General features: G+C 39.9%; 1 protein-coding gene across 1 annotated transcript; it reads right to left on the bottom strand.

Moving 5' to 3' along the window:
- Nucleotides 1-5,825: 5,825 nt before the first annotated feature.
- On the bottom strand, nt 5,826-9,428 carry gpr27 (G protein-coupled receptor 27). Its single transcript, XM_083535432.1, has 2 exons — nt 7,423-9,428; nt 5,826-7,347 (listed from the first exon to the last, which is right to left on the bottom strand). Exon 1 carries the CDS (start codon nt 8,793-8,795, stop codon nt 7,671-7,673), a length of 1,125 nt encoding a protein of 374 aa, XP_083391558.1. The 5' UTR covers nt 8,796-9,428; the 3' UTR covers nt 5,826-7,347; nt 7,423-7,670.
- Between the last annotated feature and the right edge of the window lie 4,251 nt (nt 9,429-13,679).

Genomic DNA, 13,679 nt, shown 5'->3' with positions numbered 1-13,679 from the left:
ATAAACTGTTAAATTCTGCAATAAACAAAAAGAAGAACTGAGAATTGGTATAAAAAAATATTTTACTCAGTCAAGAACTCTTAATAACCAATGTGAAATGTTCCCTGCTTGCACCTTTAGCCAGCATTATGGACATCCATGATGGCATTGTATGTGTATTTTAATCTGCCTCATGCTTCATTTATGCTACTTACCAGTAATCTAAATTGAAGCTCAAGTACAGCAACCATCATTTGGATTTTGTACTGATCCAATCAGTCTTATGGCAATATGGCATATGGCAATGGTGCAATTACTGCCATTAAACATTTCATGACATTGATGGATTTGAGGTGCAAACTACAATTCGTCTTGATTTGAATTTGATGTTGAAAGACCAAACGGTTCAGAACCTCCTGGCAGAGACAAACTAAGAAGGACTGATCAAAGCAGGTAGTTAAAATATTTCCCACTCTCCACTTTTTCCTGTTTTATTGCTAGACATTAAATATCTACAAAATTGGTGAAAGGTCACTATAGTCTCAATCACTGTGACCCAGCTTGAGAGGCTGCAGAAATGGAATCCATTAGATGGTTTCATTACTTCTTGATGGCTCTTCTTGGGTCTCCTCCAGGCCCACCTATAAACTCTTCTTTAGCCATTTGTCTCTGTGGTGCTAATAGTAGAACTGATTTCTCCTGGCTGTTTGATGGAGAGAGCCCTCAAAGGATATGTCTTAAATGTATAGATTTTCAGGAAATTGCAGGCCCACAGAAACTATATCTTGCCTTGTGCTTTCTTGGGTCATGTGGATTTTGGAAGCATAGTCAGTAAAGCCAAGTTTAATTAATGTAAACTACATTTTCCCAGGGACTTTTAATATGTATTTTGCTCCCAATAGTTGAATTGAAGAAAAATTCTATGGTTAATGTGCCACCTTCTCTTTTTAGCTTGCAATCCAGCTCACTAAACTCCTAAAGCCTACAGGTAATTTCCTAACCAATCAACTGTGACTCTGCTCAAAACCTTTGTCAATATATTTGACTGAACTTTCAATGTTCTCAGCATTCATTTACAAAAAACTCTTTAAAACTGTTATTCTAAAGACAATGCATGAGACTACAAGTCTACATTCTCAGGTGGAAGAAGTCAGTCTTTGAACTAACTTGGAAAGCCTCGTTCAACATGCACACTCGATATCACAGTTCCTGACTGTGCAAACAACAAAATCCACCTGTGAATTTCAGCTTGTTCCAAGATTTAAATATAAGACAACTGTGAACTAGATGCCAATGCTTGATTAGGTGCTGCTCTTCACTTGCAGCTGAGGTTTTCTTTTGCAATATGTTCTGTCAGTTATCATCTCACTGCTTATTTCGGAGAGCAGAAGACTGAGCAACAAACAGGGAAGAGAGACATAGTCTATGGAGCAGGAGATTGTTTTCTCTATGTTTCAGGATGTGTTTGACTATCCTTAAGAGCCAATAAGTCTGGAAAGGAACTCTTCAAGGTCAGATAAGAAAAATGCACTGCTGATAGTACATGCCAACTGATTACAATAACCAAACCCTCATTCAATTGCGAAGGGATAAAGCGATCATTTCGTTTTGATCCGGCTGGACAACCTACTCAGAGACTGGGAAAAAAAACAAGAAGGTCATGGTACTGTGATTGTAGAACACAGCATTCTAGTGAAGATCTTTTTTTACTATAATTATAACCTCAGACCCAAGCAAGTGTAAATTCACATACATTTGTTTTTCTTTTTAAATGTCTTCACTCTTGGATTTTAAGTCCAAATCACTAACCTGGGTACTAAAGACAAGCAGATTACATATCCAGGCTTAAATACTAGTTTTTTTATTCATTTCCAATTCATTTATCCTAAGATTATCTGTCTGTTTCTAAAGGGTTCCAACACTAATTCACTGGACACATCACTAGACATAAGGAGAGCATAACGACTATGGCTGCTTGCTTTCCCTTTTAATCGGCTCACACTCACAACACCTGTTCATGTGTATGAGGGCAACTGGGGTATGCAGTATGCATATTGAATGCAAATAAGGGACTAGTGGATGGAAGCAGCGCTTTTACAGCTGAAGCTGATTCATCATTTGCTCTTGAATCACCGCTTTTGATGTTGTATGACAGTTTCATGAATCAGATGCAGATTTGTTTACATGCACCTCGAATCTGCTTTTGTTTCTTTAGGACTGTGATAAAGTTCCTTTGTGTCCAAAAAAAAAAAATAGCGATCATTTATTGCATTATACGAGAATATTATTCTGTACTGGAATTGATAAGGAAATTTTCATTTCCATGTCACAATACAGCATTACTGATACTGATTTCTCATTATACCCTTTGATTTAAAAGGGATTATTCTATAAAATTGCTAAATGAAATCAATATACTGTATATCTGGATGTGTGTGTGTGTGTGTGTGTGTGTGTGTAGTCATGTGAAAAAGACGCGCAGTGTGGTGGCGGTATGTGCTGCGCAGTCAGTCTGTGGATACGCACCCTACGAATGTGTATGCCGATGGCAATGGAGGGAGAGGAATGCCATCCTATGAGCCATAAGGTGAAACTGCTTCTTTGTTTATTCCCCACCTCATTTTTTCCTTTTTCCTCATTTCTGTTTATTCAATGCATTACACTTTCACAATACTGTGTCCTTTTTAGTTTTGAATCTACAAGAAAATCATGTTTATCTACCAATTATATTTTTGATATCTGGAAGTATAAGGTTTAAAAATAACTGAAATTATGTTCTTCTTTTTGGGCATTTTCTCTGTTTAATTTAATAATTATGAAATCTCAGATTATTTACAAATGGTTAAATGTTTTCAAACGTTTCTGCTTCAATCTAGTAATAATATAATTGTTGATAATTGTTATCTACAGGTTCCATTCAGTGGGAAGAGACTCCATCACACATGTCCATGTTTGCCAAACTTGGCATGTATTACTACAGTGGAAGGCAATTCCAGATGTGTTTCACCATCCAAGTTCCAAGATTACTATCTCTGAGCGATATACCCTCATATGTGGAAGGTTGTATAAAATGTACAGTATAGTGTCTTTCTTGCTTAATTAATTTATGGGAATATTACTATTTATTGAGAAACAATCCATTTCATATAATATATTGAGCCTACACAGATCAATATTGTCCCCTATTGTCTTCATTATGAAAATAAAAGATCATGCTTACATTATGTGGCAGCGAAGTCTATACACGAACAATGAAGTACTTCACTGGTTCATGCAATTATGTAATACACCCAATATTTAACTATATAAAGCTTAGGAAGTCACTGGAGGGGTTTAATTGCTTCCTCACAGCTTTACATTTTCACGGTTAAAGCCTAAGCTTGGGTTACTCTCTGTGAATTTGGCATGTTCTCGTAATGCCTATATAGGTTTTCTATAAAGTATGCCAGTTTACTCCCACTTTCTCAAAATCAAGCTGGTAGCTGAATTGGCCTGATTCTGAATGACTGAATGAATGTGTTCACGGTGCTCTACAATGGACTTCCATGTGTGTCCTCCAGTGGCAGGCTGTAAGGGCCAGCAAGGCCTTCTCTGCTGGCATAAACTAAATCAGAATCATTGACTTACGTTCTAATATGTTTTTGTCCATGAATATGTATTAAATTATTACCCATAGTCTATTTTCTTCATTTCATAGCTTTTCTCTCAGGTAAGCTGCCTATAGGAGCAGCACAACCAAGTGTAAGTTGAGGATAGAATTTCTATCCAATCAGATTTCAGCTGTCTCGTCACGCATTTACACTCAGCGCTGCGGGCACCTGTTGTGTAAAATCCATGTTGCTTTAACCAATCAGATTGTGATTTGCTGAATCCGAGGCCATCTAGCAGGCATCCAGACACATCATCATTTTCAAGTCCCTTGATTGGATGGTCAGAGAGTGTACTAGTCAGAACTTGTAACCTGCATCTGTAACAACTTGCACAAGCACAAAACTATTTGTGTGGATTTATTAGCTTTAATTCCTTCCACAATGGCTGACAGAGGAGAAGGAATTGATTTGTTGGGTTAGGGTTAGGGTTAAGGACATTTACCAATTGGATTTTACAAAATGTATTTTTCAAGCTGGACATTGTGAGGAAAGGTCCGCCAAAACACATAAAAAAAAAAGTTGTTAAGCTTTTTTGTGAATTATAATTTTGCATGTTCTTGCCGTAGAATTTGCACAAAAACACAAGATTTGCCTTAATTTCAAATCTCTAAGTTAAATGTAATGCACAGAACAAATGCACAAAAATGCATAAAATGACACTTCTGCTAGATATAATGTATGCAGGCAGCACAGCTGTGACTCAATTGTGCTCATATCCCCCCCCTTTATTACTGGTTCCCTGGTGGTCTAGTGTTTAGGTTGCGGCGCGCTCACCGCTGCAGCCCGGGTTCGATCCCTGGTCAGGGAACCAACCCCAGCCATTAGGGTTGCACAAGCCAGTACACTCTTAGTGCCAGTCCAAAGCCCGGATAAATGAGGAGGGTTGCGTTAGAAAGGGCATCCAGCGTAAAAACATGTGCCAAATCAAACATGCGGATCACGAATACGGATGATCCGCTGTGGCGACCCCTAATGGGAGAAGCTAAAAGAAAGTTTTGTTTTTTCTTTATTCTCACTGAGTGAAATACCTGTCTGTGATGCAGCGCTCTGTTATACTGCGTTTCTATATAGTATTGATGGTTCCAATACTGTGGCATCATAACAATGGTATTAAGACGTGGATTGATTTAAATAGGACACCAGTGAAGGCCTAGGTGTGAAATGTACAGCCTACCATTGGTGTCATCACCCTGTAGCCAGGAAAGACTCCAGATCTAATATCAACCTGACAAAGGAACAAACAAATAAATGAATGAATAGGAATTAACCTTATATTTTCACCTGACTTGTATTTAACAACACTCAGCCGTACAGTTGTATTAAAAATGGCTTTATGCTGTGATAACGTACATGAAAAAAAGGGAAAACATTACTTTAAGAAGAAACTAGGTTTTGTTACTTCACTGTTAGTATTTGTAATTAAAAAAATGTTGAATGAATCGCCTACAGTAAAAAAGCTTTGATATCGCACAGGAATGCAATTTTATATGTTATGTTGGTGAAAAAATAAATAAAAAAAGATTTAAGGGATAAGAAAGAATTTCAAATTTGTTTTGCCAACAGTTCCACTGATAGCACTTATTGATTGGTGGGTTATGATTTTTTTTTTTTTTTTTGCAGTGTTGAGAGTTTTCTTAGTGAATGGTTTCTTGAAAAATGTTTTTAAAAAGATGTTTTATGTCTGAGAAAAGCAAAAAATATATTGATGTGCTATCATATATAGATTCCAACCATGCTTTAGCTTATGTGGAGATCTATATCAGTGCTTAAAAGATTTAGTTATAAGTGCTGAGATCGTGTTTCGACATGGGTAGACTATAAAAGCATGAGACTACATTCAGTTGTAGACTTGAGAAAGAAATTATAAAGAAATAAATGGTGGGTGGGGGTTAAGTTTATTCATTTATTTATTTATTTATTTTTTATATTCAACTGTCCAAATTTGGTCAATGTTTGATATTAGATCTTATGTGAGATACATGCATGACCAGGGCTATAGATATAGTATAATATAGTTCCTATTGAAGTGACCGGTGGGTGTCAGCCTACAATGTATATATGTATGTGTACGGTGTGTCTGGAAGCGAACATAATCAAAAATATTATGTCAACATCATTAGGCAAAGTGCCTACCGCTTTTGCTGTACATATACATGTGAACTTTTAATTCAAAGCACAAATCATGCAATCACTTACTGGCAGCTGGTTTTAATCCAACCAAAAGCAATTTTGTCAATAGCAATGAGTGATCCACTGAATCAAACCATCAATACATCACTGAAAGGGCAGTGTAAAGCTGCTTATTATCCAGACAGCATACTTTATCATTACAAATGACTGATGTAGCTGTACTGGCACAATGGCAGCCTGACTGATATACTGTACATTACAAGCTCCATTTTTCAGACAGCTAAATTCATTGTTTCAATATTCTATTGCAATGTAAAGGTTTTTTCATACATATAACATATTGTACAGCACTTAAACCTTTTGGCCATTTTGACAAATACGTCCATTGTGATGCACTAATAAGCTCTTTTCTGCCTAACACATTTTAAGTTTGTTGGGAAATGAAAACGGTTTAAAATATGCAAAATGTCCAAATAACAGCAGTCTTTTTACGGGTTTTCTTTTCTGAAGGATATGCTTTATACACACACACACACTAATCCACTACAGTCCTTGACAGAGAAGCAAATAGCTTGAGGAAATGGCTGTGTTGATTCTGTCGCTTTCAAAGCTGAGCTGAAGAAGCAGGATGACAGGCAGCATAATGGATAAGAGTAGAGTTTCAGTGGCAGCTGAAAGGTACATTTGGCTTATTTTACTAAAGCCTTTGTGAAAACACCTATTTCCACAGAAGTCTGGGAATACAAACGCTACAATCAAGAGACAGCTGCACGCAACATCTTCATTGTAGCCTTCAAAGGTGCTTGAAATAACGGTTGTTTCAGTGAAAAGGGCAATTGGCATTACAAATGACTTCTGCTCAGCTGGCTCAGAACAAATTCAGAGAGTGTTAGTGAAAGGGGAGAGAAACACAACATATGACTATAAATCAAGCGACATTGTAACCCCCTATGTGTCTGGTCCATTGGATTTCAGATTCAGCAACACTCTAAAAAACATGTAAGTTCAATGCACTACAAATAAAGTGCCTACTGCACGTAAATAAATTAACTGCATAAAAAGTTTTATAGGCCATATTTAATGAAAATGTTGTGACAAATAATTTTATTTGACTTCCAATACAGTGCAAATGTCTCTGTAACACCAGTTGATATTATTTATTAAGAAAAAAAACATCAATAAAAGTTTGTTTCAGTCCTAATATAAAATATTTTTAAATAGCAGTTAAATAACAGGAAAGTCCAAGAATGTGGTTTTTGGCCACACACAGAAGTCCAAGTGATATACATGTAGAAAAAGTATTGACTTTTGGCACACCAAAAGAAAAAGGAATCCATTAAGGTATATTACATAGCAAATATAAAAAATTTGAAAGAAATTAAACAGCAGTTACAGCCGACTGTGTTTTTTGAGAACCCTTGGGGTTCTTTGGCTTGTCCTTCTGGGTCACACACCAGTCCTATTTACAATCATGCAACAGTGCTTCTCTAAAAGAGGTTCAAAGAAGAACCCCTTTGGGAAGCTGAAAACATTTGTTTATCCAAAGATGCCTTAAAAAAAAAACGATCCATGTGATATTAAATGTTAACTATGAGCAATGAAAGGAGATCTTGTCTTTTCACCTTGTGCGTAATTCCATTATGTCCCCTTATCGTGTTTGAACACTTCACAAAGTATGTTGTGTCATCAGTTATTCAATTCAAAACTGCTGTTGTATAAGGAGTAAAAGAAAAAAAAAAAATCGGAGATGTTAATTATATTTACCACTCAATTAGCTTTCGTTATTATGCCATAAAACCCGATCTTGTCAAACCAAATCAATACAGCTCTGTTATCTTTTTTATGAAGTCATTAACAAATCACCATTTATTTAAAAGAAGAAAAAAAATAGGTGTAGATCAGAAACTCTCGTTAGATCACACAATATGGCTCCATGGGTGTTTGTGTAGGACTAGTCAAGCAGCAAAGGATGCAGGCTCGGCACCGTGTCCTGAGCTCCCTGTTGAAAACGAAGCAAATGAGTGGATTGGCTGCCGCCTGAGCAAACGTGAGCCACACCGCAGCACTCACGTATGCCCGTGGCATGCCGCTATCCTTCACTAAAACTTGCACATAGCACAACACGATGTACGGTGCCCAGAGCAGCAGGAAAGCCAACGTTATCATGTAGTACATTTTTCCAATTCGCTTCTCAGTCTTGAACTCATCTAGGACAAGCAGCCTTCTGTTGGTTGTGTGTGCCACCTGCCTTATGCCTACTAGTGTGGGTGGTGTTGGACCACGTCCAAATCCAGCGATCCAGTTAGCGGCCGCTTGACCTGTTGCTCCGGGCCCATGAAAAGTCCAGTTGTGACTGACAGCTGGGATCAACTGGGCTGGCTTCATCTTGCGGTGGTCATACACGAAGCAAAGCATTTTGACATACACTGCATGAGTGGCTCCCACTACTACAGCCAACATCAGAGTGAATCCTAGTGTGTCGTTGGCTCTCGCGTAACGTTGCTCGAAAATGCATTGCTCCTCCTCGTGCATGAATCTATACGTGTTCATGTCGAACACAGGAGGCAGAGCCATGGCCGCTGCCAAAATCCACGATACACCAATGACGGCGGTGCATGTCCACGGTGTCACACGCTTGGCATAGAAGCGGTGGTGGGCGATGGCCATATAGCGCGTTACACTCACGCCGAACAGCATGAAGGCGGCGTGGAAGCAGAACAGAGCGGACAGAAAGGCCACCGCTTTGCAGCTCATCGCTCCATAAGCCCACCTCGAGCCATGTGCCACGGACACCATCATGAACGGGAAGCACGACGCCGAGCGGGCTATGTCACCCAAGCACAGATCAACAAGCAAATAATACGGGGCTTTGTGAAGAGACCGGTCCTTAATCACCAACAATGAGATGAGCATATTGCCCATCAAGCTGAGCCCTGCTATGAGACCAAGGGAGGCCAGTTTCACAGAAGATGCAGTGATGGCATAGTCCTGAAGAGAGGGCTTGTTGCTTTCACCGGGATCGCTCGTGTTGGCCATCTGCGCATGCGCACTTTCCACAAATACGCCCCGGCTCCGGAATCCAGCATCAAGTAAACCTGTGCGGCTAAAAAACTGGCGGTGATCAAGATTTCTCCCTCAAGCACATGCGTATTTTGTTTTGGGCAGCGCACACAACAACGCATTCACATCCATATCCGTGTTCTCACCTTATCTGCAATCGTCCTCTTTAAAAAAAAATTCAATCGAAAACAAAACCCCCGGTTTCAGAGTCGCTAAGATTCCGCAGAACACATTTCTCGGAATTCCTCGGAGATGAGATGCCGCTCGCTAGGCCGTCCGTTCAGACCGTAATCCGAATCCAGAACAATGTTCGGTTTCACACCGCGTCCCCGTGCGTTCACACATGCAGAAGCTCACAGCATCGTCAAAAGAGGTTCCTCCGGGGGCGCGGTGGAAACCAATGGGGTAAACCTCCGCTTTTCAAAGAGCACCACCTCGCTCCGGCTTCATGAGCAGCTGGCCAGATGTTTCGCATCGGCAATCGGAGGTGGTAATGTCATGCATGCACGCACGCGCGATGTTGACATAAACACCAAATAAAGAAAAGAAGACCCGCTGTTCCAGACTGAAGTAAACGCGTCTTCTGCTCCTGTCCAACGCGCGTGCACCGAGCATTTAAAGACACAGAGAGCAAGTGCTGGCTACACACACACACACACACACACACACACACCCTCTCTCAATAATCATATACTTGCAGATTAATCCACACTTTTTATGATTTATAATTTGTTACACGTTTGCCCATAACTTTTGCAGCTACTGAGAAACAGTTTGCATATAATTTATCATGATGATGGTGATGATTATGATAATGTTGATGATGATGATAGTGCAGATGATGGGAAGAGCATAGCTGAGTGGTTAAGACGTTGGACTTTCATGACTGATTGCGACAAGAACAAACAAATCCAGTAACAAGACAAAGACTCCAACCAGAAACAAGAGAATAAGTGCAGAATCCAGGGTTGTGATGTCGAAGTTACAGCACAAACACAGCCTTTTTTACGGCATAGATAATTCTTATTTTTATTTGACAGCAGTTACCTCATCCCCAATTTTTTATTTGACAACATGTACGTCATCTCCCAACATTATCCACAAAAGGTACGGTACTTTTGGGACCGAAACTCATTGTGTTAGAAGCGGAACTCCCTATAACGCTGGCAAAAGGACTACTGACCATGAACGAGACTTATGCTTTCACACACTCGCACACATTAGGCCTCTGAAAGGCCAGCTCAGTCCTGGGGATTCCCCTGGACACTGTACAGGAGGTGGGAGAAAGGAGGATGGTAGCTAAACTATCATCATTGCTGGAGAACGCCTCTCACCCCCTGTATGTAACTGTTACATCGTTGAGCAGCTCCTTCAGTGACAGACTGTTACATCCTAAGTGTCTGAAGCCTTTTCTACCTGCTGCTATTAGACTTTACAATCAAAGCTGCAAGCTGCTCCCAGTAAAAACCAGTCACCAAAATACAACACTGTTATTACTTTTTAGCTGTGCAATAACATTACCTGTGTGCAATATTACATGCAACATGTGCAATATTACCTGCAGTACGTGCAATACCACCTGTGTGAAATACTACCTGCAATGCGTACTTTTTTTTCTTCCCTTATTTGTATTTATACATTGTACTGTGTATATACTGTATATTATCGTATGTGTATATTCTTTTTATATTTTTCCATTTATTTTTATTTCTTTCCTTTGCTGCTGTAACAAAGAAATTTCCCCACTGTGGGACGAATAAAGGTATATCTTATCTTATCTTATCTTATCTTATCTTATCTTATCTTATCTTATCTTATCTTATCTTGCTGTGGATATACTGAGTGCACTTTTCCTTGGTTATACTGAGCAGAACAAATATCAAAAAGTTATACAAAAGGAAATAACACTACGAATGAAATATGATACACTAATGAATAACATAATATAAACCAAAAGGAATGACAAAAGAAATACCTAATAATAATGTGAGATGTGCTACAAAAAATACCATAGGACTTACTATTTAAAGTTCAACAATTTTTATTTCAGCGCCATCGAGTTGCCACTGCTTGGCCCTTGCGTGAGGCGTTTAACTCTCAAGTGCATTTATAAATAAGATAAATGTCACTCTGGATTAGAGCATTTATTAAATGCCTTAAATGTAAATGCAATGTTTATAAGATTAGCCTGCATTCCTTCTACATAAATTGAGAGCGGTGTGAATTTCAGATGTCCCCAAGCCCAGGAACATCAGTGTTTACTTGATGTGAAGGTCCAAGAATTAGGAGATGCAGTCAAAGTATGAAATATGTGGAAAGATTTCTTGGATTGTGCGTTTGTTTGTTTTGAGGTTTAAGTACTATTACAACACCACACATGTGATTCCTTATGTGCAGATCAAACACATTTGGAATCATTTGTTATTAATAAGAACTATAGAACCTCCCAAACACCCACCAAACTTATTTTGGCAATCTAAAGAAACTTGAACTTTTTTCTTTTTTGCAAAGAAGATTCAGATAAAATTTCAAAGTCTAGTTGTGTGTAGTTAATAAAGACTTATTCACTTAGCGGTTATTTCTGTTTTTATATCTAAAAAAATCTGCAATTTTATGGACTTTTTATATTAACTGCAATTTGAAGGGAAATAAACGTTTAAACACTTTTAGAACCAATGAAACTCTTTATATTAAATCCGATGCTCTCCCACTGAATCGGGCCGCACCACATCATAAATATGGATGATGTTCCTCTGACGTTTGACCTGCCGCTCACTCGGACTGTCAACAGGAAATGTAAATCATTCGTCATGCTGAAAACAACCAGGCATGAAAAAACGCACTTCACCTGTGTTCTGAGTTGCACGGCATCAGGAGAAAAGCTTCACCGATGGTGATTTTTAAACGCACGACCATGCCAAAAGAAAAACTCTCAAGAGAAATAGTTGTGAAAGGAAGTAGGAAGACAGTGAACAATGACTTTCTTGGTAGGCTACTGTTTAGATACAAGCCGTGTAACAGACACTGTCTTTCGTTACAGCCTGTGTAAAGTCCATTAGTTTCAATGTAGACATCCTGCGGCTTATAGACATTTGAAAAAGATCAAAATCTTTGTCAAATTCAGTGGGTGCGGCTTATATTTGGGTGCACTTAATAGTCCGGAAATTACGGTAGTTAAAAAGAAGTGTTGGGCTCATTATAATTTTAATAAATATTAGTGTTTGTCCAATTAATAACCCAGCCATTAGGGGGGCACAAGCCAGTGTACTCTTAGTGCTGGTCCCAAGCCCGGGTAAATGGGGAGGGTTGCGTTAGGAAGGGCATCCAGTGTAAAACATGTGCCAAATCCAATATGCGGATCACAAATGAGAATTTCATACCGGATCGGTCGAGGCCCGAGTTAACAACGACCGCCACAGGTATCGTTAGCCGACAGGGTACCGGTGGAAATTGGGCTACTGTTGGCCGAAGGAGGAGAAGGAGAGGAGGAAGGCGTCTACAGAGACGGCAGGAAAAGGAGCAGTGTAGGAGAGTAGAGGTTCGGGTTGGTACTTTAAATGTTGGTACTATGACGGGTAAAGGGAGAGAGATAGCTGATATGATGGAGAGGAGAAAGGTAGATATGCTGTGTGTTCAGGAGACCAAGTGGAAAGGGAGTAAGGCCAGGAACATTGGAGGTGGGTTTAAACTGTTTTATCATGGTGTGGATGGAAAGAGAAATGGTGTAGGGGTGATTCTGAAGGAAGAGTACAGTAAGAGTGTAGTGGAGGTGAAGAGAGTTTCTGATAGGGTGATGATCGTGAAGGTGGAAGTTGAAGGGATGATGATAAATGTCATCAGTGCCTATGCCCCACAAGTTGGCTGTGAGATGGAGGAGAAAGAAAGATTCTGGAGTGAATTAGATGAAGTGGTAGATGGTGTACCTAGGAAAGAACGATTGGTGATTGGGGCAGACTTTAATGGGCATGTAGGTGAAGGGAACAGAGGTGATGAGGAGGTGATGGGTAGGTATGGTTTTAAGGAGAGGAATGTGGAAGGGCAGATGGTGGTAGATTTTGCTAAAAGGATGGAAATGGCAGTGGTGAACACGTATTTTAAGAAGAAGGAGGATCATAGGGTGACGTATAAGAGTGGAGGAAGGTGCACACAGGTGGATTATCTTCTGTGTAGGAGATGCAACCTGAAGGAGATTGGAGACTGTAAGGTGTTGGCGGGGGACAGTGTAGCTAGACAGCATCGGATGGTGGTCTGTAGGATGGTTTTGGAGGCGAAGAAGAAGAGGAGGAAAGTAAGGTTTGAAAGAAGAATAAGATGGTGGAAACTGAAGGAGGAAGAGTGTAGTGTGAGGTTCAGGGAAGAGGTCAGACAGGGGCTCGGTGGTGGTGAAGAGGTGCCGGATGATTGGGCAACTACTGCAGGAGTGATGAGGGAGGCAGCTAGAAAAGTACTTGGTGTGACATCTGGAAATAGAAAGCAAGACAAGAAGACGTGGTGGTGGAATGAGGAAGTGCAGGAGAGCATTAGGGGAAAGAGGTTGGCAAAACAGAAGTGGGATCGACAGAGTGATGAGAAAAGTAGGCAGGAGTACAAGGAGATGCGGCAGCAGGTTAAAAGGGATGTGGCGAAAGCCAAGGAAAAGGCATATGAGGAACTGTATAAGAGGTTGGACACTAAGGAAGGAGAAAAGGATTTATACCGATTGGCCAAGCAGAGGGACCGAGCTGGGAAGGATGTACTGCAAGTTAGAGCAATAAAGGATGGAGAGGGAAATGTGTTGACTAGTGAGGAGAGTGTGTTGAGAAGATGGAGGGAGTATTTTGAGCAGCTGATGAATGAGGAAAATCAGAGAGAGAGAAGGTT

Source organism: Silurus aristotelis (genome assembly GCF_946808225.1).
Source record: "Silurus aristotelis genome assembly, chromosome: 2".
Lineage (NCBI taxonomy): Eukaryota > Metazoa > Chordata > Actinopteri > Siluriformes > Siluridae > Silurus > Silurus aristotelis.
Note: the sequence above shows the minus strand (reverse complement) of the source record. Positions and strands in the feature narration are given on the sequence as shown.

Coding starts and splice junctions, on each gene's coding strand:
- gpr27 (XM_083535432.1), bottom strand. CDS start 8,795: ATGGCCAACACGAGCGATCCCGGTGAAAGCAACAAGCCCTCTCTTCAG.